This window comes from Agelaius tricolor, unplaced genomic scaffold, assembly GCF_023055355.1.
Source record: "Agelaius tricolor isolate 1412-34295 unplaced genomic scaffold, bAgeTri1.0.p SCAF_19, whole genome shotgun sequence".
In the NCBI taxonomy this organism is placed as follows: Eukaryota; Metazoa; Chordata; class Aves; order Passeriformes; family Icteridae; genus Agelaius; species Agelaius tricolor.
In genome coordinates this window covers 12,989,396-13,015,256 of record NW_027269279.1, presented here as the reverse complement: position 1 = coordinate 13,015,256, position 25,861 = coordinate 12,989,396, and the positions used below count along the sequence as shown (strand labels likewise).

At 43.1% G+C, this 25,861-nt stretch overlaps 1 protein-coding gene across 3 annotated transcripts in view; it reads left to right on the top strand.

Annotated features, from left to right (window-relative positions):
* RBFOX1 (RNA binding fox-1 homolog 1) overlaps positions 1 to 25,861 on the top strand; it is a 1,203,461-nt gene that overhangs the window by 261,142 nt on the left and 916,458 nt on the right. For all 3 annotated transcript variants that reach the window (XM_071444294.1, XM_071444285.1, XM_071444280.1), the window contains exon 3: positions 25,052 to 25,084. In XM_071444294.1, coding sequence (XP_071300395.1) covers positions 25,052 to 25,084 — 33 coding nt within the window. The remainder of the gene's footprint in view (positions 1 to 25,051; positions 25,085 to 25,861) is intronic.

Sequence of the window (25,861 nt, the reverse complement as noted above, 5' to 3'; positions counted from 1 at the left end):
CACCTGAAGTTCTTGGAAAGCCCATCCCAAAATCCCATGAACACACCACAGATTTATAATAATTTATAACAATAACACTACTGATTTATGAAACCTCACTGGGAAGGTTTTCCCACTGTTTTTAACTGAGGAGCAGTGGTGCTGCCCTGTGTGTTGAGTCACTGTCTGCCTGGGCTGCCCAGAGTGCTCAGAATCCCCTGCTCACATGAAGGGTTGACAATTTTATTGTCCCCAGCAAGTTCCTCTCTGCCCTCTGTGAGTCCCTTGGAAGGAGCCATTGGCTTGGGCAGAGTCTTGTGAAAGTTGAGGTGAAACATATTTTCAGTCAAATAATAGTCAACAACCAGGTGCAAGGTAAATAAAGGATACCTTAGCACCACAGAACATTTAAACAACCTTTACAAAGTTTAAATCAAATCACTTATTGATAAAATCAAATCCATGGGGCCCAGAAGGAAGATCCAGATGATTTGTTCATGGATCAAAGTGTTTTATTCTTCATGTTTTCCTGCTCAAGAACAGGCACTCATCTCTCCTGGAGATAATTTTCACTCGTCTGCCCTTAATTCTTCTGTTCTGCCATTTGCATGAGCTGACAGTCAGGAGGTAACTGTGTTCTCCAACAGGGTTCTCACCATCCTGCAAGTGCTCCAAGGTAAAGCAGCCACTTCATTAAATCCACAGTGGCTTTTCTTCTCCATGTCCTCTCTGCCTGCTCCAAACCAAACGCTCCTGCTCAGCTCCAGTCTCTTTTTTATTCCTTTATGTTCAAGCTAATTCATTTTAGATGTGAGCAAATAACCACATTTTTGTCAAAGGGGGATGCAACTGAGCTGACAGCTGGCTTTAACCTAAAGCTGGGGATGTTTTTGCACATCCTGTGAACCCCCAGAAATGTTTGGGGTAGGTGATGGCAGTTTAGCTGCCCTGGTGTTGGAAATCCAGGCCTAAATATTTCCTGCTTTACCAGGAATCCTCTTGTTCAAAACAAATTCAGGTTCTGAGAGCTGGTGCTCAGTTATTAAATTTAACCTGAAATTGTGGTTGATGGCAATTATTAACATAATTTTATTAGTAGCTAATTAGTTGTGCTAACTAAGATTTCCTAATAACAATTTGCTTTATACTTCTTTGTTTGGAGTTTAGGTGTTGTAGTAACATTTCCTCATTAATTCTGTTTACATTACCACAACACCCTTATTTTTTCTCCTTCTTTAGCAATGGTTACTTTGCTCAGCCTGCTGCCAGATTCTTTTTTGTCTTTTGCTTAATTATCCTGCTTTGACTGGATAGAAATTGCAATTACAGTTAGCCAAATATGAAAAATACATCTCCACTCATCTTCTAACTTTTGTATTTGCTTGAAGTTTTGAACAAATTTAATCAGAGTTCATTTGCACCTGCTTTGTGTTTGCTTTTCCCAAATACTCTGGCAGATGGGTTTATTGGTATTCAATAAGCATGCTGGCATCAAGTTTTCAACAAATACTTCAGAATATTTGCAGAAAAAGAAATTTTTACTTTGATTATCCATAGAGGGCTGTTAATAACACTTATTTTATGGTGAAGCAGAGTTATGTAACCGTGTATTTACTGCTCCCAAACAAACTCCAAGTCAGCTAAAGAATTAATCACAAAAAACATTGAGAGATTTGTTTTAGCAGCTCAATCAGGGACGTTGCAATGCTTCTCAACATCTTGCCGCTGCTTTTCTCTGCAATGCTCATCAAACAAAATATGGGTTTAGACTTATTTCATCACCCTCATGACAAAAGCACATCAACCCCACAGCTGAAGTTCCAGCACAGCTCTGCCTGGATTATTATTTGTAATTTGTGATTTGCCCACACAAGCTGTGGTCTGTATAGGCGAGCATTCACTGCTAAACAAAAGGCAAACAGAACAGGATGAGAAGCAAATTAGGAGAGTTTGGCCTTGTGAATTCTTCTCTCTTTTCCTCCACAGTGCATTTTGCATTTCCCACTGCCCTTTGGGAGGGAAGGGCTGGCAGTGCCCAGCTGTGGGTGTTATGAGTAGCACAGCTGCCCATTATTTTAAGAGGTTGCAGAGTTCACAGGTTGGGCCAGTTGCTGCCAGGATGGAGTTCAAACTGATTGTTGTTGTAATCACCTGTTGTTTTTGTTGACTCCCTGTTGTTGATGGTTAAGAATCCCCCCTTTTGTCAGTGACACCCTGCTGCTTCCTGGAGGATGGCACCTGGTCGGTGAACAGGAGGGGACATTGAGTAGACATGCAAATGACCTCAGATCCAGCATGCAACGGGAGAGACCCCGCACCAAACCTGGCCAAAAACCCCGAAAAACAACGAGCCAACATAAAATTGACGAATCAAAGTGATGTTTAGGAGTGAGGAACAGAATCCAGCATCCCCTAAGACCCTTTTTACCCCTCACCCTGACCTAAGAATGTTGGCTGGACAGAGGAGCTCAAATCCTCCATTTTACCAGAATCACAACATTCTTGTGAGGATGGGGCCTCAGCCATGCCCACAGATTGGTGAACACAACTGCACCCTTCCTCTTCCTCCCAGTCACTCCTGGGAGTGGTGGCGGTGTGAGCATGGACCCGTCAGTTCTGACCCACTGAAGCTGATCACTTTTAATAAAGGCCTTTAAAAGGGGAAAGGTTTCCTGTCAGTTCTTCCCCACCGAAGCTGATCACCTTTAATAAAGGCCTTAAAAAGGGGAAGGATTTCCTGTCAGTTCTTCCCCACCAAAGCTGATCACTTTTTATAAAGGCCTTAAAAAGGAGAAAGGTTTCCTGTCAGTTCTTCCCCACTGAAGTTGATCACCTTTAATAAAGGCCTTAAAAAGGGGAAGGGTTTCCTGTCAGTTCTTCCCCACTGAAGCTGATCACTTTTAGTAAAGGCCTTAAAAAGGGGAAAGGTTTCCTGCCCGTGTTTATTTCATGGGCACTGTGGGCCGTGCCCTGGGCAGGTGCCCCATGCCCCGCTGCCCTCCCAGGGGGATTCCTGCTGCAGACCCCTCAAGGATGGGCTCTCCAGGGGGATTCCTGCTGCAGACCCCTCAGGGATGGGCTCCCCAGGGGGATTCCTGCCGCAGGCCCCTCAGGGATGGGCTCCCCAGGGGGATTCCTGCTGCAGACCCCTCAGGGATGGGCTCGCTCCCTCTGGGAAGGTGCAGCAACATTCCACAGGGCAGATCAGCACAGCCCCCAGCAAGCAGAGGGGTCTGCACTGATTTTTGACTCAGGACACATTCTGAAACCAATTTTCATTTGCCTCCCCTTCTGCTTTCTTGATAGAGAATGTTTTACACCTACCAGTTCATGAATGATTATTACTTTCCTCTCTGTTGCTGCAGGTCCCATTTCAGCTCTGTTCAGTGCTGTCTCAGTTCTGACAAACCACAGCCCCCAGTCAGTCAGCAGGGGAGAAAAGTGTGAGGATCCAGTAGCATCTGCCTTAGGAGAGTGAATTGTCCTGCTGGTTATGCCAACTGGGCCTTTCCCCCTCTCATCTGGGTGCTTAGGAAAGCAAAGTTCAGGATTTTAGTGCATATTTATTTCTCAGTCTTCTTGCCTCAACAAAATGCTCTGCAAAAGTTCAGCAGATGCTCTCTGAAAGTCACTGTTGGGAAAGTCCAATAATTTTCTCAACAAAGAATTCATTTAATCTGAAAATTGTTGTGAAGAACTCTGGGTCTGCTAATTGCTGTGGTTTCCCTTTACTGTTTGTTATCCCTGTGTGGTGTGGTTTTGCTGAAATCTGGTATTTTCAGTGTCTTGGGTTTGGTTTTCCAGTCTTCTGCTTGTTGATGCTGCCACAGTTCACACTGAAATTAATGTGAGTTTTCTTTTTTCTCAGGGTGTTTACAGACTACTCCAAATGTAGCCCAGCAGGATTCTGGTCTGAACTGAAATTAACTGTCATATACATAGGATTTGTTTATCTCTTCACATCCTTCTGTCACAGATGTTTGTCCTTTGGCTTGTTCCTTTTTCTAATTATTTTTTGATTATATTTTGAAACACCTTCTGTCTAACCAATTTCTCCCCAAATCAAACAGTGCATTTCTTTCCCCTTCACCCACAGTGATTCCCCCAAAGCCAATGTTATTTACTTCTGGTGGAAAGTGACCTTTATGTGAATCTGTTTCAGATAGGAGTTGCATTTTGTCGTTTATTCTTCTTGAGTTATAAATCCACATGTGCTGTGCTGTGTGTTGATACACAGAGTAAGGTGAGGAGGGTACAGCTCATTTTCCATGTTCATGCCCCAAAACTTCTTTCTAGGGTCACCACTAAGCCACAGGTAGATGATTGAAAATTCAGAGTGATGCAAACAGAGCAACCCTGACCAAAACAATGTGACAGGCCACCAACAGCTCCTAGAGCAGATAATTTCCTTATTTCCCAGCCAGTCTGTGGAAAGCAAATGCATGAAAATATATGAATTTCCCCAAATGACATCTCAGACAAGCATGGAAAGAAACCGAAATTGGGCTGCTGGAGGTGTTTGCAACTTCAGCTTCTGTCTGAGCAGGCTGGGCTGAATCCTCTGCACTTGCAGGGGTGTGAGTGCTGAATCCCCTGCACTTGCAGGGGTGTGAGTGCTGAATCCCCTGCACTTGCAGGGGTGTGAGCTGCTGAATCCTCTGCACTTGCAGGGGTGTGAGCCTCTGAATCCCCTGCACTTGCAGGGGTGTGAGTGCTGAATCCCCTGCACTTGCAGGGGTGTGAGCTGCTGAATCCCCTGCACTTGCAGGTGTGTGAGTGCTGAATCCCCTGCACTTGCAGGGGTGTGAGCTGCTGAATCCCCTGCACTTGCAGGTGTGTGAGTGCTGAATCCTCTGCACTTGCAGGGGTGTAGCTGCTGAATCCTCTGCACTTGCAGGGGTGTGAGCCTCTGAATCCCCTGCACTTGCAGGGGTGTGAGTGCTGAATCCTCTGCACTTGCAGGGGTGTGAGTGCTGAATGAATCCTCTGCACTTGCAGGGGTGTGAGCTGCTGAATCCCCTGCACTTGCAGGGGTGTGAGTGCTGAATCCTCTGCACTTGCAGGGGTGTGAGTGCTGAATGAATCCTCTGCACTTGCAGGGGTGTGAGCTGCTGAATCCCCTGCACTTGCAGGGGTGTGAGTGCTGAATCCTCTGCACTTTCAGGGGTGTAGCTGCTGAATCCTCTGCACTTGCAGGGGTGTGAGTGCTGAATCCTCTGCACTTGCAGGGGTGTGAGTGCTGAATGAATCCTCTGCACTTGCAGGGGTGTGAGCTGCTGAATCCCCTGCACTTGCAGGGGTGTGAGTGCTGAATGCTCTGCACTTGCAGGGGTGTGAGTGCTGAATGAATCCTCTGCACTTGCAGGGGTGTGAGCTGCTGAATCCCCTGCACTTGCAGGGGTGTGAGTGCTGAATGCTCTGCACTTGCAGGGGTGTGTGCTGCTGAATCCTCTGCACTGCTGCCTCCAGGCTGGGTCAGCAGCCTCCCATTGGCAGGGCAGGGCAGGGCTGCAGACACTGTCCACAGACCATGGGAGACTGCAGAATGCAGCAGGGGCAGATGGAGACAGCCTGGTTTTGGGAAAGGCACTGCAGAATGGGTTATGCTGCAGCCACAGCTCTTCAGAGAGAGCTGGCAGGCACATTTCCCAAGGATAATTCCTGGGAATCACAGTGAGGAACTTCAGAGAAAGAAAGAGAAAACAATTCTTATCTCATTTGCTGCTCCTGTTGTTTTGCACGTGTGGAATGGAAGATTATTGGAAGATTATTTGCCTGAAGGAATTTTGTGACTGGATTCTGCTGAGGATTATTTTGATTCCTTGGCCAATTACACAAAGCTGTGTCCTGACTCTCAGGCAGAGAGTCATGAGTTTTCTTTTAGTATTCTTTTGTATTCTTTGTAGTAAGTATAAAATAGCTGTAATATAATATAGTATAGTTTGAATAAAGGGAGTGTTCAGCATTCCAAAGACTTGGAGTCAGATGCCAATCATTCCCTGTGTCCGGGGCACCCTGTAACTTCCAAATTGTTAAAAATAGGTTAGAAACTGTTGTAAAATAGTTGATAGATTATTAAGCATGTGCTGTTAGTTTGGTTATTATATTGTAAAAGGGGTTAAAAGGGTAGTTATAGGAAATACAGCACTCAAGGTACCCTAACACCCCTCAGTGAAGTGCACCACGAGCCAGCCTGGACAGAACTGTCATGGGCCAATCAAGCCCCTTAAACCTTCATGCAAATGAAAGATCCAAACAGAAACCAATCCAAAGGGACAAAAACAGGATAAAAAGGGGCTTCTGACCCAGGGAATGTGTGCTGCTCTATCCATGGGGCCATCCCTGCTGAGCAGCCCCAGCGCTGCTCCATCCTCGAGGGAACGCTCCTGCCCAGCCCAGGCCCCCTTGCTTTGGGCCTTTCTTTTTGTTATGATAAATGCTGAAATCACTTCAGCACCAGGAGCCTGCTCTGGTTTTTATCACATATTTCACAGTCTCTGTTTGCAGCTTGCTGCTGCTGCCCTTGCTCCTTCATGCTGAGCTCTGGGCAGCCTCACCCTGCACAGACAGGAGAGAGCCATGGAGAGGAGCAGAAAGTGTGCAGGAGACAGCACAGGAACCTCTGCACAGCAAATGGAAGAGCTGTGTGACAACTCATTGATATGCAAGTGCAACTGCTGCAGATGCTGTGAACTCCACAGACAAAAAGGAGATAATTTGACAGCATTAAGCAGAAAGCTCATACGGGGCTGGTGGCAGAGAAAAGCACTTTGATTCTTCAGTTGTCTGAGCTGTTCAGAGCAGAGTGGAACTTTCCTGCCAGGTCCAGGTGCTTTGCTGAGTTGCTGTAGCTGATTTCCCTCCTCACACACACGCAGGTATCTCAGGCCAGAGCTGCAGGACAAACCACGGGGTCACTGTGGCTTCAGGGCTGCTGCTAATGGTGACCCAGGGGGTAAAATAATTCCTGCCCCCAGCTGGGTCTCCTCTTGCTCTGCAGTTGGGATGCTCTGATTGCTCTCTGAGTTGGTGATGTGAAATAAGCTGGGTTTGGGAGGGAAAAACAAGTAACACAAATGTGGGGGAGGTGGCTGAGTCCTTTTAGGGGTGGGACAAGGTGGGACCTTGAATATTCTCTAGTTTTGCTGTGGATGGTGTTAAAAAAGGGAGAGGTTGAATTCAAGCAGGTTTGTGTTTTAAGACAAATTAATATGTAATCAATGGAATTGTTCAGGCAATCAAAGCTTATGCCCACAATATTTAAATCACAATTACAATAGGGAAGTTTTCTGATAAGCACAATTAAGATAATTTCTTTTTCTGTCGCTTCATTCTTCTAAATTAACATTTTTTTTCCTCCATTTGCATTTGGAATTAACTCTGTCATTTAGATAGATATTATTTTGGTAATGAGGAAAGTTTTTTTGATTTTTTCATTCCTTTATTATGAGCCTTGCAAGGTTTCCAGTAACAAGTAGCATGTGAAGTGTGAGAACAAGAGAGTAATAGGGGAAGGTAGAGCTTCTTCCTTTCCAACAACAGGATAATGGCTATCAGGGATCCTCTCCATGAAAGGAGAAGTGGAATATGTCTCTTACAAGTAAGAATGTAAAAAAAATCAATAATACGTGTTTTCTGCTAGTCAGACTTTCCTAGTATCCTTTCCAGTGGGGAAATTAAGGAAAATGTTTTAATTATTTTCAATTCTCTTTGCACAGGAAAACAACTGTGGAGAAAAATGTGAAATGTTTCTCTGACAATTGGTTTTCTGTAGTGTACACAGCAGTAAAAATAGCTTAATTGTGTAATACTTTCCAGGAAATACATCTTTCAAATCTCCTAGGTAGAGAGGGATGGGATTTTTTTTTTAAGCAAAAGGCTGGAATTTGTATTAGGCTCCAAATGCAGACAGAATTCCAATTGAATCAGTTTCTTGCAGAAGTTTTATCCCACATTTCTCTATAGAAAATTCTCAGTCACCAGAATGCAGAGGGTGCCTCACCTCTTGTGCCATCCCTTGGCCTGTCTAGGTGTGGACATTAATTTTGTCTCAAGTTTTTAATACAAATTAAAGCCCAATTTTTGCTGTAAGCATGTCCCAGGTGCTTGGTTGTTCCTTTGCTACCTGTGACTTCTTGTCTTGCACATTGACAATAGTGAGTTTTCCTTTAGAGTGGAATGGGAAAGTCTGGAGCCTCAAAGACTCAGACTAGAGACAAATTCAGGGCTAAAACACAGAAATATTCATTGAAAGGCTGTGTAGAGGGCTCCCAACTTTGTTGCATGAGTTGAACTCTGGATCAGTCACTCTAAATTGAACTTAGAATTGCAATGTACACTTTTTCCTTTTGATTTTGGACTTAGAAAAATGGACTTTGGAAATGGATTTTGGACTTTGGACCAATGGACTACTTACTTTCTTCACATGAGTTCAAGACATTTGCATCTTTTTTTTTTTCTTTAAATAGAGAACACAGTTCTCAAAAAATAAGGCTAGAGATAATTTCATGCCTTGAATAACCTTTTTAGCTTGACTGGATCTCCTGCTAGTTTCTTGCTGGCTTTGATTTTAGCATCTCTGTCAGGGCTCTTAGCAGACCTTCTGAAGATCTGATGCTATTGTATGAAGATCTATTATAATAATTTGTCTTCTGACTGTTGCTACAATTATCTAAATTAGAATGTAGAGTTCCACAGGAGCCTGGGGGCCATTAGGTTTGCAAAAAAGAAATACCAGGTACAATTTCCCCTTGGTTTTGTTTTTTTTTTTTCTCTTCTGCAGCTGATTTGTTGTATTGCATTGAACTTTCAGAAATCTCGAGGCTGGCACTGGTTTTTCCTTTTTTCTCTGCCCCTCTCATGATGTAACTCTGCAAGTTCTTTTCCAGTCACTCTCCAGTGTGCCAAGGAGCAAACCCAGTGATATTGCAGGGAATGCTGAAATATTGTTTGTGTATTCACAGCTGCCAGTTCAGATCTGAGAGATTCACCTCTGACAAGTTAATATAAAGATTTTAAAAGGCTGGGGGGCCTCCATCATTGGCAAGAAAGACTTTTACATGATGTCATTTATTATCAAGATGTTACTGAGTCACAGGATAATTGGTGTGAAAACAACAACTTGTCTGAAACAGCATTGTTTAGATTGGGATTTTTCTGTGTGTCTGAGGAGGCTTGGGGTTGCTATTCCACCCACTGTACCAGCATTTTATGCAACAAAAATATCTTCTTTTTTTTTTTTAATATAGTTTTCTAGGGGAAATAATATAAGCAGTAGAACTGCTGAAATGTCAGAAAAGCCATGGTACCAGCACTCCTGGCATGGCAGAATTTGCCTCATTTGGCAAAATGCAATTACTCCTGATGAACTGATGAACATTTTAGAGTAATATATGGAAAACATAGGTTTAAATATATTTTTTTAATTCCTTTAGGATTAGTAACTGTATGAAAGACCTTTGAGAATTAATCCAGATTTTCTAAGTCAGAACTCAAAAAGGCACTTGGAATGTTTGAATTGTTAACATTCAATAAATGCCTTTTCTTTAGAATGTATCCAAAGGAGCAGATTCATTTAATTAAAGATGTGGTTAATAATTACACTTGGGAATTTGATTGATTACAGAAAACAACCCCAGCAGGTTTGAGAAGGCTCAGGTTGCTGCAGGAGCTGGCCTGAGGAAGGAGAGGTTTGCAGGAGGCTCTGTTCTCCTTTCTGGGGAGGAAATCTGTCACTTTTTATGTCTTTCACAGCCCAAGTTCAAAACTTGACAGCAATAACCTTCCAACTGTATCTACATGAATTGGATGTTATGGCTTCAATGAAAGACAATCTCGTGTGAGATTCTTTTGGTTACATTTCAAAGATTTATTCAAACTATATGAGGTTTTGTAAGAAAGAAGCATAAAAGATGATTTTTTTTTTTCCAGGCCCTGGTTCAATAAAGCCCAGAGGCTTGAGCGTGTCATTGTGAGCCTGTGACTGGGCCTATGCACAGAAATGAAATTTTAACATCATCTCTACAACAGGCAGATTCTTATGGCTTGGCTGAAGAATGGCTTCAGAGAGGTAATTAGGGAGAGATATTTTTTTATGAGTTAAATGAAATCTCCTGTACAGAACTGGGGTGAGATTCACGCAGGAGGTTTCTTTTGCCTGTCAAGAATCTGTCCCCAAAATGTTACAGAATAGGTAATTTAGGTAGGAGAATCGTCTCCAAAGTTATACAGTGTGTGTGTTCTGTTTGTAAGCCTCATAATGAAGATATTTATCCTTCCATTAGTTGATATTTTCAGTTTCCCAAGGAGTCCTGCAGGATGTTAAGGGCAGAAAAGAGTCTTTGTCACATCATATGAAGCAGATCACGAGTGTGAAGTCTCTGAACTAACCTTCCTTCAAACAGCATTACTGCAGGTCAGCAAAGTTCAAGGATTCTTCAGATCAATCTTTTTCTGTTCATGTGCAAGAGAAATTTAGGACAGAGCTTTTTGTCGTGAATAAGAAATATTCTTGGAATCTAAGCTGCCAGAATCTCCAAAGTGCACACTGTAAACATTTCACTGCCTCAGTGACAGCTAAGTGAGGATGCCTTGCTCATTATCCATAAAGAATATGTGGCACAGATGAGCCCAGAATGTAAATTTCTAAGGAAATGGAGAAAATATAATTCATTTTTCATGCAGAAATGTGAGATTTTTTTCTTTTTCATGCTGAAAGGTTCATGGAAAATTAATTAGGAGAACTCTAACAAATGTGTTGGTAGAGCTGTAAAAGTACTTTTCAACACCAAAGGAAATAAGGGAGGCTGCATTCATTGAGGTTAAATGGAAAATGGGAGGAGCAAATGAGCCCTCAATAGTAGCTGTTCATTATAGAAATTTTTTTTAATAAATGCTAGAAATTAGCAGAAATGTAAAGAGGGAGATATAGTTTACTGGAGTGTGGTATGAAGCGCAGTAACTGTGTTAAAATTCACCAGAGCTCCTGAAGATTTGTTAGCATTTTGCAGAACGCTTTCTGAAGGGGAGATGGTTGCACTCAGTGCATCTTTGTGAGGACTGTCACAGTGAAATCTCTGTGTGCACTTACCAAAACTACATCCATTTCAATGACACATTTAATTTTCCTGAGAGATGAGGCATTTGCTGCAGTGCAGAGAGAAACCTGTTTGTTTGCTGGCAGGTGAGCTGGGGCAGGCACGATTGAAGTGTCCCAAACCAACGAGAGGCTGGTTGGTATTTCTGGAGTCCTATCCATTATTTACAGTTACTAGGCTGCCAGGGTATTTGCAGCAATGTCACACTAACCTCCATGAATTCTTGATTGAGAAATAAAAAATTAACAATATGGACTGATGGGAACACTGGTGGATAGAGACAAGTGGTTTTAGAGCAAGCACAGTGCAGTGCTGCTAACACAAACGCACCCCCAATGTCACAGGCACATTTTCTGAAAAATCCCCTTGCCCAGGATTCTTCTCCTGGGAAGCTGAGAGGCCTCAGAGAAAAGGAAAACAATTCTGATCTCATTTGCTTCTCCTGTGGTGTGCTCATGTGGAATGTGTTTGGAGATTGTTTACCCACAGGTGATTGTTCCATTGGTTTCAAGTGAATTGTTTTGACTTAATGACCAATCAGGGCCAAGCTGTGTTGGGACTCTGGAAAGAGTCAGGAGTTTTCATTATTATCTTTTTAGCCTTCTGTCTGTATCCTTTCTGTATTCTTTAGTAGAGTTTAGTATAGTATTCTTTAGTATAGAATATTTTTAGTATAATATTCTTTAATATAATATCATAAATAATAAATTAGCCTTCTGAGACATGGAGGCAGATCTGTCATTCCTTCCTGCCATGGGGCACCCTGCAAATACAAGACCTGCAGCATCTCAGAGCAGCATTTAGTGCTGCAGAACTTCCCCACAGCATTCCTCCCCTGCCAGCCCTGTTGTCCACAGCTCCCCACACAGCTGGGACTGGAGAGGAGTTGGCTTTTCCTGCCATTTCTAGATCTGCTGGGTTGTCTAAACTTCCCTCAGCCATGAAAACGAGATTCAGAGCAGAGTTTGAGCTGCAATTTCCCTCTAGCAGGTAATGTCACATCATCCTTCAGCAGCCTGAGGAGCTGCTGGTCCCCTGTGCCCCCTCCATTCTAGGCAGGGGCTGTTTCCCTGAGCCTGGCTGTGGCTTTGGGGCTCCCGAGGCAATCAGCAGAGCTGGGTCCTGCTGAGGTGACAAACAGCCTGCAGCCAGGGAAACCACAGGGCAGGTGACAGGCTCACTTTGTTAGCCCGTGGAATAATGGTGATGATTAGTCAGAAGTACAGAAGTGAAAAGCAGAACTCTAGTGTGGTTTGTTTCTTAGTAACAGCTGGAGCAGGAATTGCCTGTGATGCCAAGGCCTGTGCTGAACATCACCAGCTTTAGGAACTGTTTGTCTTGGACTGGGGGGCTCAGCTTGGGCTGCTCTCATACAGGGGTAACTTTTTGGCTGCTCCTGAAACATCACCTGTCTCAGGTTTTGTGTTGCTGAAATGGCTCCTGAGGTATTAAAGAGTCTTTTTTTCCCAGCCCCATGACTGAAGAAGAAGACAGGATTCCTCAGCTCTGGTTCTCAAGGTTGTTTATTTTCTCTTGTCTCTTACATTCCTTCTCTGACCTGCTGAGATCTCTCTGGCAGGTCGGGATGAGGGACACTGACCTCCCTTGGGGTGGTGTTGGCTTTTTATACTAAAAACTACCTGTACTTTATTTACAATAATTTTCCAATACCTATCACCTATGTTAGACAGTCTGTCTCTACTCTAAACCAATCCAGAAGTGCCACCATCACAGCAGAAGATGGAGGACAAGGAGAAGGACAGGACAGACCCAGATTCCTCCATCTTGCCTCCTGAACCCCCATTCTAAAAACCCCAAAATTTGACTTTTTTACCCTGTGACAAATTAACTATCATCCTACTCAAAATCTTTTGGCTTGTAAATCCTCACACAAAGTTGGTATTTTTTTCCATGGGTTAAAATGGAAGGCACAGGTGTTTTTGACTCCGTGCCAAGGTCTCTGAGCCCCCTGCCAGGGTCTTGAGTCCTCCAGGGCAGGCAGAGGAATGTCCTGGGTTCCAACACACCTGTAAACTTCTCTGTCATTTAAAGCAGTCACCTGCCTCAGAACTAAAGAAATTTCAGAGTATAAAATGGAGCCAGGCTGGAGTTCCATACAGGGCAGACAGCTTTGTGTTCCTGACCCTCTCTGGCTCTAATCTGGGGCATTGTGTGAAGCTTCAGGGATGCTTTTGTGTTCTTTTTATTTCCAAACAGCAACTTCCACTAAAATCTCCTTCAAGTGGAGCTGAATTTACTTCTATTTTATATTGACATGATTTCTCTCTCCAGAACCTGGTTGTTGGTGGCTTTTTGCTGGTTTGTCACCTTGGACTGATGGAGCCCTGCAATGTTCCTTTGGTCTAAGCAGAAGGACCTGGCTCAGGGTTCATAGGCAGGAGAGCTTTTATCTGCTTTGAAAGGGGCTTTCAACAACACCTGGTTCAGCATTAGAACCTTCTGATCAAGAGTGTTTAAATGGTACATTGTAATTGGAAAGCATTTGCATGGACTTTTAAATTATTTTTAATCACCCACTGTACATAAATCCTGGAGTAGAGAGCTTAAAGAAAAGCTGATTTATTTCTGAATATTTTTTGCACAGGGAAAATTCCGAAAGACAAAGCTATTTCTGCAGGACCCTTGAGGGACACCGCTTGGTGCTGCATTTCATTACATTGCTTAGATTTAAGTTCTGGAGTTCTGCAATGTGCAGAATATTATCTGTACATTTTCCTGCTTTTTAACCACGCCTTTAAAGTCAGAGGATCCTCTCCTTAAGAGAATAGGTGTTGCTTATTGATACTTTCTACTTCCTAATTTAAGGCTTTCAGTAGTGCCCATGTTTAAAGTGTTTTACATAATTCATTGCACTATTTTCTTCCTGCCCTAGGAAATTATAAGCATCTCTTGCTGTGATCTTTCACTCCAAGGATTAAGACTCTTTCTGTATTCATAAATGTGATGAATTCTAATAACTGGTGTGTCAAGGAGCTCTGGGTGATGGTCAGAAGGGGCAGGGGAGCTCTGAGGGTGGCTCCTGCAGGGTTCCTGGAGGTGCCACAGTGCTGAGGGAGGATTGCTGGGGACATTTCAAATCTGTTTGTCCAGCCTACAGGGATGAGGGTTTGCAGCATTAAACACAGCCAGGAGACAGGTATAAACCTACTAATGATGAGAAATCAGGAGTGAAGGATTTGAATAGCTTACATCTGCCTTTGAGACCGAGTGATCCATCTCTTATTTTGTATTCCTATCAGTCCTGAATGAACAACAGCTGTAGCTTAGAAACAGATGAGACTTTCTCTTAGGAAATGCTTCTGTTAAGGGCTTTTCACAGCCCTGTCACAGTTTAAATGGACTTTCAAGCTGTGCTGGTGTTAAGTCCCCTGTTTGGGGCCGGGCTGATGGAAGAATTGCTCTCCATTTCCTGCTACAGTGACTGCCGTGTTGTCAGAAGTTCCATATTTTAAAATATGACTCAAAATTCTGAATAGTTTGACACATGGCACTTATGTAGCTAACTCTTAGGGCACTGGTGCCTTTTGTGTAATTCAGTTTGCAGTAATAGCTCCCAAATATAGTAAAATTCCTTTAAAGAAAGTACTTAAGGTAAAACTGAGCAATACTGACCACAAATCTTAAACTTCCCCACAGGTAAAGGGGCTGTGCATTGCTTTCTCCTGGTGAAGTATCTCCCTGCTCTCATCCTGCTGATCTGTTCCCTTTTTTAATGCTTTAAATGTATTGCTGTCGTGAGGTTATTAAGAAGGAAGTGTTTCTTTTAGTTTAGACATCAAAGTACCCCAGTTCTGCTCCCTCCCAGTGCTGCTTTCCCTGCTGACTGCAATCTTTGGGAATGGTGGTGCCTTCCTCCTGTGCAGTTTACCATGAGAATCTCACACCATGGATATGCACCCTGAGCTCTGAGTCCTCCCAGCAAAAAGATGGAAAAATACTTGATTATTTCTACCTCGGTGTAAGAGAGCAACCTGAACTGGAGGTACACTCAAGCTGTGAATGTCAGGGATAAATAGGCAGCTTACAAATGGCATTGAAAACTGTCTGTGCTGCTGAGAGGGAAAAAGATTTGGTTTCTTATTGTTCTGCTGGCTTTGGGTTGATTTTTAAAAAAGAGAAAAGTGGCGTGTTTTGATGAGGATGATTCAGAGCGATGGCTTTGCAAAGTGCAGCTCTTTTCTTCCAACGTTTGCCTTTTACACTGAATTTCTTAGGCTGGGCTGCTTGGTTGTGCTCAGCTGGTGCAGTGACAGCCAGGAGCAGCTCTGTGCTCGTGCAGCACGGGCCGGTGGCATTAATGTCTCAACATCTGCTCGCTACAGCAGAGGTACCACGACCTTGCTGTATCATCATTAATTTCCCCAAAACAAACCAGCCAGAACTAGTGCTGGGAGAAACAATTTGGAGAACATCAGCACATAGTTGAACTTGTTTAGTCTTTGGCATTGATGGAGGGGTGTTGCTTTTGTGACCAAAACTTGTCAGGACCGTGAAGGCGGGGCCTTGCTTTGCTCAGGGGCTCTGGACACGCTGGGCCCAGCAGGAGCTCCGCCTTGGGAAAGGTGGGAATGAGCATCCCAACCTGAGGGGAGCCTGGCTGACTCCACAGGCTCCATTTTAATCAGAACTCATGGGAATGCTGGCAAAAAGCTCAGTCTTTGTTTCTGTGCCTCACGGCCTGGAGCACAGAGGGAGAAATGGTGGAGGAATGTGTGCCCCTGGGGTATGGGAACTGGTGTGGTGTATTTGCAGGGCCCCCGTGGCAGGAAGGAATGATGAATCTGATTCCATGTTCTCAGAAGGCTAATTTATTATTTTATGATACTATATTAAAGAATACTATACTATACTAAAGAATACAGAAAGGATACTTACAAAATGCTAAAAAGATAATAATGAAAACTCTCCAGAGTCCTGACACAGCTTGGCCCTGATTGGCCAAAGAGTGAAAACAACTCCCAGCAGAATGCAACGGAACAATCACCTGTGGGTAAACAATCTCCAAACACATTCCACATGAGCACACCACAGGAGAAGCAAATGAGAGCAGAATTGTTTTCCTTTTCTCTGAGGCTTCTCAGCTTCCCAGGAGAAAAATCCTGGGCAAGGGGAATTTTTCAGAGAATGTCAATGCCACACTAAGGAAGGATTAACCTTCATTTAAACTTGTTCTGGGAAGGAGCTTGAATGCACAAAGGAGTTCTCTCTGCCCCTCATCCTCAGGGCAGCTCAGAGTCCCACAGGAGACTCTGAAAAGTGTCCCGAGTTTTCACTAATTTTTTAGCACTGAGTAAGTGTCCTTTCTGTATTCTTTAGTATAGTACAGTATTCTTTAATATAATATAGTATCATAAAGCAATAAATTAGCCTTCTGAGAACATGTAGTCAGATGCATCATTCCTGCCTTAGCCAGGACATTCTCAGCAAATACTGGGAATATAACACTGGGAAAAATACTGTTTGGCAACAGTTTAAATTTAAGGCAGTTATAAAGGTATAATTGAATTGCTTTGTCCCACAAGCTCTAATGATGGCAAATCAGATATACTTGTATAAAGATGAATTATTTATTAAGACAAATGAACAGACAAAAGATAACAGATGGAAGATCTTAATCAGAATTACTTCCTATACTGCATAAAACTAAAAAAAATATAGTTGATTAGAACATCATAAAACAGTGTATGATATCAAGGTACTTATATTAAAGCTGTCAAAAGAAATGGTATGGATTAGGAGTTGAATGTAACTTACCACCAAAATAATGGTAATGCACAGATTCCCTCACTTAACCCCAGGGTAGTAATCATGGAGCAGGCATCCCTACTTGTGGGACAAACTCCACACATTTCCAGGAAAAAGCATGGAAGATTTCTACTTTGTGAAAGTTTAATGTGACTTCTTTGGTTGTACAGTGGCTAGAAATCCAGCTTGCCTTGTCAAATGTCTCCTCAAACCAAGATGTTTATTGGCACTTGGGAGATGCCAGTCCAGTGCTGACCCCATGGTGCCAAAATAGCTCCCTGTGAGACATCTTGTTCTCTTTGAGTTATCTGGGATAACTCAAATTTTTGTTATGCTTAACAAACAACAGGTGAGATTTTATGGGGGGTAGGATGTCCTGCTACTCCTGTTGGTGGTGGCTGCTTGCATCACCTTCCTGTTGATGCCTTAGGATTTAGCTTTTATATTTTTCAGATCCTGTACAGTTTTAGCATACAACTCTAAAACTCTATAGCCTGCCAGCTGCTGTGCTCCCATTTCATTCAGATAAAACTATTCCTCTCCAGGCCTGAAACTCAAGGAGACGTCACTGTCTCAGGCCCCAAAAGATATAAACAAAAGTGAGTTGTGGGGGAGCAAACTGGGGGTAAACGACTTCATTACCTGAAGCTGTAACTGGAGGATTAACCCTGATGTGTAAATGGACCAAACTTATCATTATGTAAAAAACTCGTGCCCATCATCCATCCTGGGTGCAGCCTCTGGGAGGCTTTGACTCCCCAAGGTGTATCTGTTGAAAATACCCACTTTTATTTTTGTCTAGCCTGTTCCAGGTGGCCACTCCAAGGCATCAGCATGAGCTGGGCAGAGCTGGGAGTTGTCTCAGCTCTGCTGTCTCAGCCCTGGCAACGCCAGTACCCAGCTCCTGTCCCCCAACAGAGGCGAGGAGACCCCAAGGGTGCAGGGTGTCCCCTGCCATGGGCACTGCCTGTTCCCTGCTCAGCAGCCCAAATTCATTCCAGGGCTGGAACTGTGCAGGAGTGAGAGCTGCTGGGGGCTGCCAGGTCACTGCTAATGCAGTTCCTGGGTGGAGTTCATCCCCTGGAGCCTGACCTGGTGCTTGGGAGGCTGATGCTGTGTGAGTGCCTGGCTGCTGCACGGGGGCAGGGGGATGCAATTTTCAGGGCTAATGATTGTGCTGACCTGATGTCCTCACACAGCTGCTTTCTATTACTGCTGCTTAACTGGGCCAGGGGAGGCTCAGGGGACTGGCTCTCTGTAATGAGCTGCTGTGCAATTACAGCACTTACTGCAGGACACCAGGGCTAAATCTGCCTCGTTTTTGCTTCATCATCTATTTTTATATTATTCTGGCATAATGTGGGCATTCCGAAAAATGTGAGTTTATTGCTCTTGGGTGAAATGGATAGTGCTAATAGTGCTGCTGAGTGTGGTCAGGGAATTGTTTCACTGCTGCCTTTTCACTCTGTCCTCTTGCCTTGCAAAATTATTGACATGTGAAAAGAAAAATCAGCGGAGATCTATTTGTTTATATTTATATTCCAGGTTTTTTTTTCCTTGCTAAATGAAGCAGGAAGCATTAATATAATTTCTTACCAGAATCCATGGAAAAGCTGTAGTGGCTCAACAGTTTACTTGAAAATGCTTTGTTTACCTTGAATTTCAGATTTAGTTTATTGCAGTTGCATTCTGCATCATGAATTTCTACCATCTAATAAGTGTGAAATCCCACTTTTGCTGACTTCTAGAAATTGCCAAGATTATCATAGGCAGCAGTGCATGAGGATATTTTGCTCAAGGTATGGATAAAGTAGGTTTAGGTTACTTTTAAGAGGACAGCAAACAGAGATCATACATTTTATTGCCTACAAAACCCATTTGTGGTTAACTTATTGTGTATTGATGTTTTCTCTCATTACCCCATTATAAGAGCAATGGAATTTATTCCCAATATTAAAGAGGAGCCATTTGGGAAGTTCTGTGCAGGTCAGGTTGCTTTGTAAAAGTGAGTTCCAATTTCCAAGAGAAAACCATGTTGTTCTCCATCTCTTTTGTACCAGGCACACAAATATACAGAATCTTTCATGAAAATCATTGTATAAGTTAGTTAGAACAAGTGTTTCATGGATTTTTCCCTTTTATTTATTTATTTTAGAGAGTTTATTTGGTTACACTACAGAAATTTTTAAAAAGATGATATTATGACTGAGACTTCATACATTAAGGGAACTATCCATGATAACTACTCCACATTTTGCAGACTGATTTATAGAGCAAATTTAAATTAAAGATCTTAAAAGGCCAATATTAATTGAGCATCACAAACACTACTAGGATGTAGTTAAGAGCAGATATATTTTTCACCAACTGCTGAAGTCATTGCCTGTAGACTTACTGAGTTAACAGAAATTTGGAGTAACCTAATGCTGTTATCCATAGCAGTAAATAAACTGAGCAAAATTTAATTAAAGATACATATCTATGAAATATGAGTCTTGATTCCCCCTGTTCTCCCTTCAGCATATTCCATTCATGTATGCCTTTAATAGATTGGATTTTTTTGCTGGGCACTCATGTGTAACAGCCATAGGTTGTTGTGTTTAGCCTTGTGGAAGCCCCAGGGAGCTGATCCTGCAGGATATCCCAGGAATTTCTCACTTGTGCTTTCAGGAGCAAGTGCTGAAGGGCAGCATTTTACCCTCACAGCTTCTGTGGGGCCCCCCCTTTGCTTTTTTAAAATTGAAAGCAAATTTTAAATCCAAGATTTAATTTGCTTAAAAAATTAAATCTTGGATTTAAAAATGCAGGTGTTCATTTTCATGTCTCAGGCAAAAATCCATCTGAGAGTTTTCTTTTCTAGAGAGTCTCAGTTTGGCTATCTTGTTTATATTCTGAAGAGAGGAGTTGCTATAAATAAACCTCTTAAATCCTTCACAGACAGTTTTAAAAAAATATCCAGGGTGTTAATCAAGAAAAATAGTTTTAGGTTAGAACTTTATTTGAGCATTAATCAGAACAAGGGTAAGAACACAAATGGAAAAGCCCAGCCTTGATGAGTTAACATTCTTGGGTCAAGTCCCACCTTCCTGACGCTCAGGAGCTTTGGTGACCATTAAGGATTAGGTTTATGAAGGGCCATGTGGGGCTTCTTGGTAGGCTCAGATAGGAGAGGGGATGTAAAAGTTCATTTTGCTTCACTTTCCAGAATTGCTTTTAGAAATCGAGGGGGTGAATGAAAACTGATGAATTAGCAAGAAGGTGATCTCTCTTGGATGCATATTTTTCTATGCTTTTGTAGAGAGACTTAAATACACTTAAAGAACAATTTAGATTTATAGCTGTATTTATCATGATTACTTCACTAAATTTGGCAAGACACATTAGAATTCCATGTTTCAAAGGCACAGTGCTTTAGGAAGTGAAATATTACAGAATGGTTTGGCTTATTTTTCTAATTTTGTCTAATATTAAAAGTGCCAGACAGTACATTGCTGTAGGGGGGTAGAATATAAGGAAATAAAAGTAGTGTAGAAAGTAATCTTAACCCTAACGAGCTGCAGCTGGGCCAATTATCAAAGATCAGGAGCAGGCCTGACTTTAACAGGCCACAGCTGTAAGCAATGAGCAGAAGATGCTATAAAAGAGTGGGGTGGGTGGGTGAGAAGGGAACTGGAGTCAGTGGCTGCTTTGGGAGAGGAAAGAGTCAGTGCTGTGAGGAGCTGCCCACGAGAAACACCAGGAAGGTAGGGAACTATTGTGATAAGGAGCCAGCAGCATGGAACCCCTGCAATAAGATGACAACACATTGCAATATTCCTAAAGGCTTGTTGGTTGGTTTTATCTTTTTTCTTTCTCCTGTTCCCCTGCTGTTGTTTATCACAGTGGAGCAGTGAGATCACAGGTAATTGCTCCCATCATGGAGTCAGAGCTAGTGAGGAGCACTCAGCACAGGGAGGGTTTGAACAGACAGGTGTCTGCTCAGGAAGGCAGGAGCCTGCCCTGAAATGGAAAATGTAAACTCCTTCCCTCTGAATTGTTATAATTTTTAAATTAAGGAACCCTCAGGTAAAGATATGGGAGTAGGGATAACTGTTCTTTATTAGGAAAAATTTAAAAAAACCCAACAAACCAAAAGCAGTAATACAAAACAGCCCTGCCAGAGTCAGACCATGCCCTGTTCCCCTGTGTGTCAGGGGGTGGCACAGCCCCATCCTATGGGGGCTCAGCCCTCCTGCAGTGCCAGCTGTGCTTCTGCTGGAGCAGGGGTCCTGCACAAGGGTGAAATTAGGAAAATGTCTTTTTTTAGAAAAAATAGGGACAGAAAAAGGGGCTTCACACTGGGGTGGGTGAGATGGGGCAGTTCAGTGAAATTATCAACTCCTCTTCAGGCACAGGATTGATGAGAATCCTGGCTCAGAATGTCTACCTTGCAGTTTTTTCCTGGTTTTTTTTTTTCCTTTGAGCTTTGACACAGGGAATTTCTTGTACTTTTAATACAAAGTTGATAGTAAATAGGCTGTCTAGTCTCATGGTTGAGGAGCTTTCTTAATTTAAGAGAGTTTCCTTTATTTCTTTTTGGTAAGGTGTTGTGTTGAGATATGCAACAAATAGCAGCCATTTTATTCCTGGTTTAGAATGGCAAATATTGTCCTCTGCTCATTCTGGAGAGAGGAACTATGCATGCTCCTCAAGATATAACCTTTCTAAATGCTAAAAGCAGTAAACATAGTTTAAAAGACTCTTTTTGCAGCATCATCACCATGTTTTTGTCAGCATTTGCAGGATTCCTCATGTAGAATGGCAAGTTCTGCATTGAGTACAAGCTCCAGGAATAGCAAAAAAGCCATTTTTAAAGGTGTTTTTTGTGTCACATCTAGCTTGTAGCACAAGAAGAATAAATTGTATCTTGCTTGGGAAAGTGACATAAACCCAGGGTTTTGTTATGCCACAGAGGGATTATGGTGAGAGAGACAAGGATCCCTCACCTGAGCCATAATTCCTCCTGGTGAAATTGCTGTGGTTTCAGCTGGGGCATCAAATGTCACGGGGGGAGCAGCAGGAGAGAGAAAATGCTGATCCCTCACAGGAATCCCGGGGCAGAGCAGTGGGTGATTGCAGAAGGGGATCTGTAAAGGGGAATCAGGTGAGCTGCTGGGGCCACACCTCGTGTGCAGCCCAGCTCTGCTCCTCCCTGGGCTCTGCCCATTCCCACCTTCTGCAATAATTACCTTATCATGGGCACATCACTCCGGGTGCTTCTGGCCCTGCATTGCCTGGGGTGGGGGAGAATAAATTGCTTTTGTGTCTCGGGTGGCTTGGCTGCAGATCTTAGCTCTGCCTAAGGAGCTTGAGAGCTGGCAGTGCCTTCTCAGTGGATTTAATTGAGTGATCACACTGTGACACACAGACACTTCCTCAAAAGCCTCAGCACAGGCTGGCTTGGAGCTGCAGCTCTTTTTCATCCCCATTACGCTGCTCCCATGTCTTCATTCGCTGCTCCTCAAAGGTGACAGGGGATGCAGCTGCTGGGCTAGAAATTGCAAGTTTCAGGAACAGGGGGGTAGGAGTGAGGGGGAGGAAGAAATCAGTCATACAGATGGAATGATAATTCACTGCGTTAAGACACATAAACTTAAATAAAAATCACTGTTAAAGCTTTTAGATAATTGTCAGGTCTTCACAGACTAACAATAGTCAGCCCATTAGTTTAATGAGTGCTATTTGACCCATAATATTAAATGAATGTGTTTCACTGTTTATTAATTCACCATTAGCTTGAGGAATGCCATTATTTTAGGTAGGAACACTCCATCTCTGTCTCCCTTGGTGCAGTGGCAAGTGCACTATCAAAGATCACAATCCCTCTGGTGTGAGGATCGTTCTGCAGAGTTCCCAGCATAACTCAGTGCCTGTTTGTGCCCCTGTGTCCAGCCTGGGTGCAGATGTTCTCTCAGCTGTGCAGCTCTGGCTGCTGCAGGTTTCAGCAGGAAAACTCTGCTGTGACAGCCTGGCACCCTCACCTGCTGAACCAGGGCCACAGAAAGCTCCTCTCTTTGCAGTGTCACTGTGTTATTTGTCATTTTGTTTGATAATTTTTCATTAGTATGCTTGGCCTAAGAATGTGCTAATGGAATTTGATAAAAATGTAAAGCTGGGAGGAATTGCTAACACAGAGTGTGTTATCCAGGAAGAGATGGATGGGCTTGCAGACTGAAATAAAAGTGAATTAATGTTAGTAATACCAAGGAAAAGGTCATGCTTCTAAGAACTAACTGGAATTCAACTGCTGAGTAGGGATTTATCAGACAATAACGTGGAGAAGAAAGATAGGGACATAATATGTCCAGTGGCCCAGCTGACCACTGGGTGACTGTAAAGCCACCAGGAAGGTACAAAAATATAAAAGAGAAATACAGTCTTTGGACACTTAAGGTGAATTATTAAAACAGAAGAGTAATTGCCTTGCAAGGCATTAGTGAGTCCTGGCTGGAATAGTCACATTGTCCAGTTCTATTCAGATTTCTTGCAAAGCTGATGGAGGGAGAAGATAGGCACCTTTGACAGAGGTTTAGAGCAGGATTTATGGCAGCTTCAGGAAGCCCCCCTCCAAATTCTGCTGCTTTAAGACAGGTTTTTGGTATATCCTCTGCAATATGTGCTTTTAGTAATTTCCCTCCAAGAAAGATGCAATTAAATTGATATAAGTGGGGTGTAACTCTATGAGTCTATTAGTAGAAAGACCTTTTTGTGAGGGGATGCTGCCAGAGTGACCTAAGGGAATGGATGAGATGTGTTTTTGTATGGTTTATTTTGGAAAGGAAAAATAACTGCTAACACCAGAAAATATTGATGAAGAGGAGCAACAACAACAGCAAAAAGGAGATAGGTTGTTTGTAAAAAAATAGAATTTAAATAAGGTCAGCTCTGCTTGTGTGAGAGAAATTCTTGAACAGCTTCAAAAATCCCATTAGTGACAAAGATACACATTTCAAATAGAGCTGAACCTGGGTTTGAATCAGGTTAAATTAAATAACTGTTTGTGATTGCAGGTGCTGGGTTGTGATGTGACAGGAGTTCATTTCCATTCTGAAATTCCTCTGGAATAAGTTTTTGATGAATCCACAGATGTCTCCCATTGAACAGCAGCTCTGCACACAAATTGTCTCCTTTGCTGTGCGGGCTGAGCTCTGTTCAATAAGAGCTGTGCTCCCCTCCACCTTCCCTCAGCCAGGGTCATGGCTGGGTGCTCCTCCTCTGCTCCTGGCAGCCTGGGAGGGCTGGGGATGTCCTTTAGAAGTGATGATTAACACCAATATAAAGGAAGATCTATACTCCTGGAGACAGAGTTATAGCTAGGTGTCATCTGGAATTTGTGAGGAGACTGTTAAGGGCTTTTCACCCTAGTACAGTGGTGACAATATTGGGACATAAAGTTCTAGCAAAGATTTTCGTCTCACAACGTGGTTAAACAGCCTTCAGAGTCTAATATGAGCTTATTAACGTTGTGTCTGTTGTTTGACCTATGGCAGTGTGTGTGTGTCTTAAAATGTTTCAGTTGCTTTAAATGATAAATTGTTCAAGTTGCTATAAACGATGAATTTCTCTCTATTTCCAGCAGTGGATTTAGTGCAGTTTTCCATAGCAGTTCACTTGGTATTTCCCTGGTGTTGGGCACTGACCTGAGCTGAGCTCAGTGTAACCCTGGGGTGGCAGAGAGCTCAGTGGTGTCTGGGCTTCAGGGCAGCTCTGGCTGCTGGAAGTCAGCCCAGCAGACTGTCCCTAGTGAGAGGGATCTGCCAAACTTCCTTTGTCCCACTCCACATGGAACTTGAGGCCTTCTACCACTGTGGAACTGAACTCTTTTCAAAGAATATCCTGGGAATTGTGTCTGGGTTGGAATGCATATGGTTGCATTGCTTGTCATCAACAAATTAAAAATTAGTAAAAATAGAAATGTGTTTTCCCAGTTCTTTCTTGGTGTATTTCCTGGATTTTTACCCAATATTCCTGAATTTTGCTGTTTTAATTAATGCCTGGTTTTGCCTTCTGATGTGCATGAGAGGTGAAGAGTCTCAGTGTGAAAGACAGTTCTCTTCAGTTCTGTTCCTTCAAGCCATCAGAACCAATTGATGTCAGTTACCTCAAAAGCCAATTAATCCCACTTCTGTTTTGTTGGATCAATACTAATGCATTTTTCCTGTAATTTTCAGGTTTTGACATCGCTGGATGCCAGCAAAGCTGAGGTAGGAAATTCTGTTTTATACTGGTGGAATATTAAATAGTTCTCAGTGCTTCTGATAGGGGGGCCAGCTTGCTTACAATCTTGGGGTGAAAGTTTAAGTTACTTCAGGATGGCATTTGTGCTGCTTCTAGTGCTTAACGAGCCAATCTTTGGAAATCTGGTCATGGTATAACAACATTTAAGCTCATAAAGCCCTTCTGGGAAAGTTTTGCCATTGTGCATGTCTTTCTGAAGGTTTCCATGGCATCAAAACCACACAATCCCAAGGTTTGTTCAGTGTGTGTTTTATTTCCCACCCCCAGAAGCTGCAAGCTGACCTTGCCCTGTGTCTTTCCCTTTTTCTCCTTTGATATAAGTGGAGTGCAGCTCTATGGGTAGAAAGACCTTTTTGTGAGGGATGCTCCCAGAGTGACCAAAGGCAATGCCAGCAGGGAATGGATGGGAGGGCCCATCTTGGATGCTTTATTTTGGCTCCTCAGCCAAGCAGGCCTGTTCCTGCTGCAGAGGTGGTTCTGGGGCTTGGCACATGTTCTGTCCACCTCCACACAAGCTGCTTTGCCTCACTCTCCTTGTGCCATGAGCTGCTGGAACAGGCTGGAGCATGGGAGGGCAGCTGGATTTTGTGCTGAGCTCCCATTGAGTTCTGGAGAGCCGTCAGCAGTGTTGTGTGTTAGGTGCTTGACATTGCTGCAGGTTAGCTCGATCCTTTTGGGCTCACATTTATTTTGTCAGCTTTCCTCTTGGTGTGTGAGTGTTTCTGAGTGGTCTGGAGGTGTTC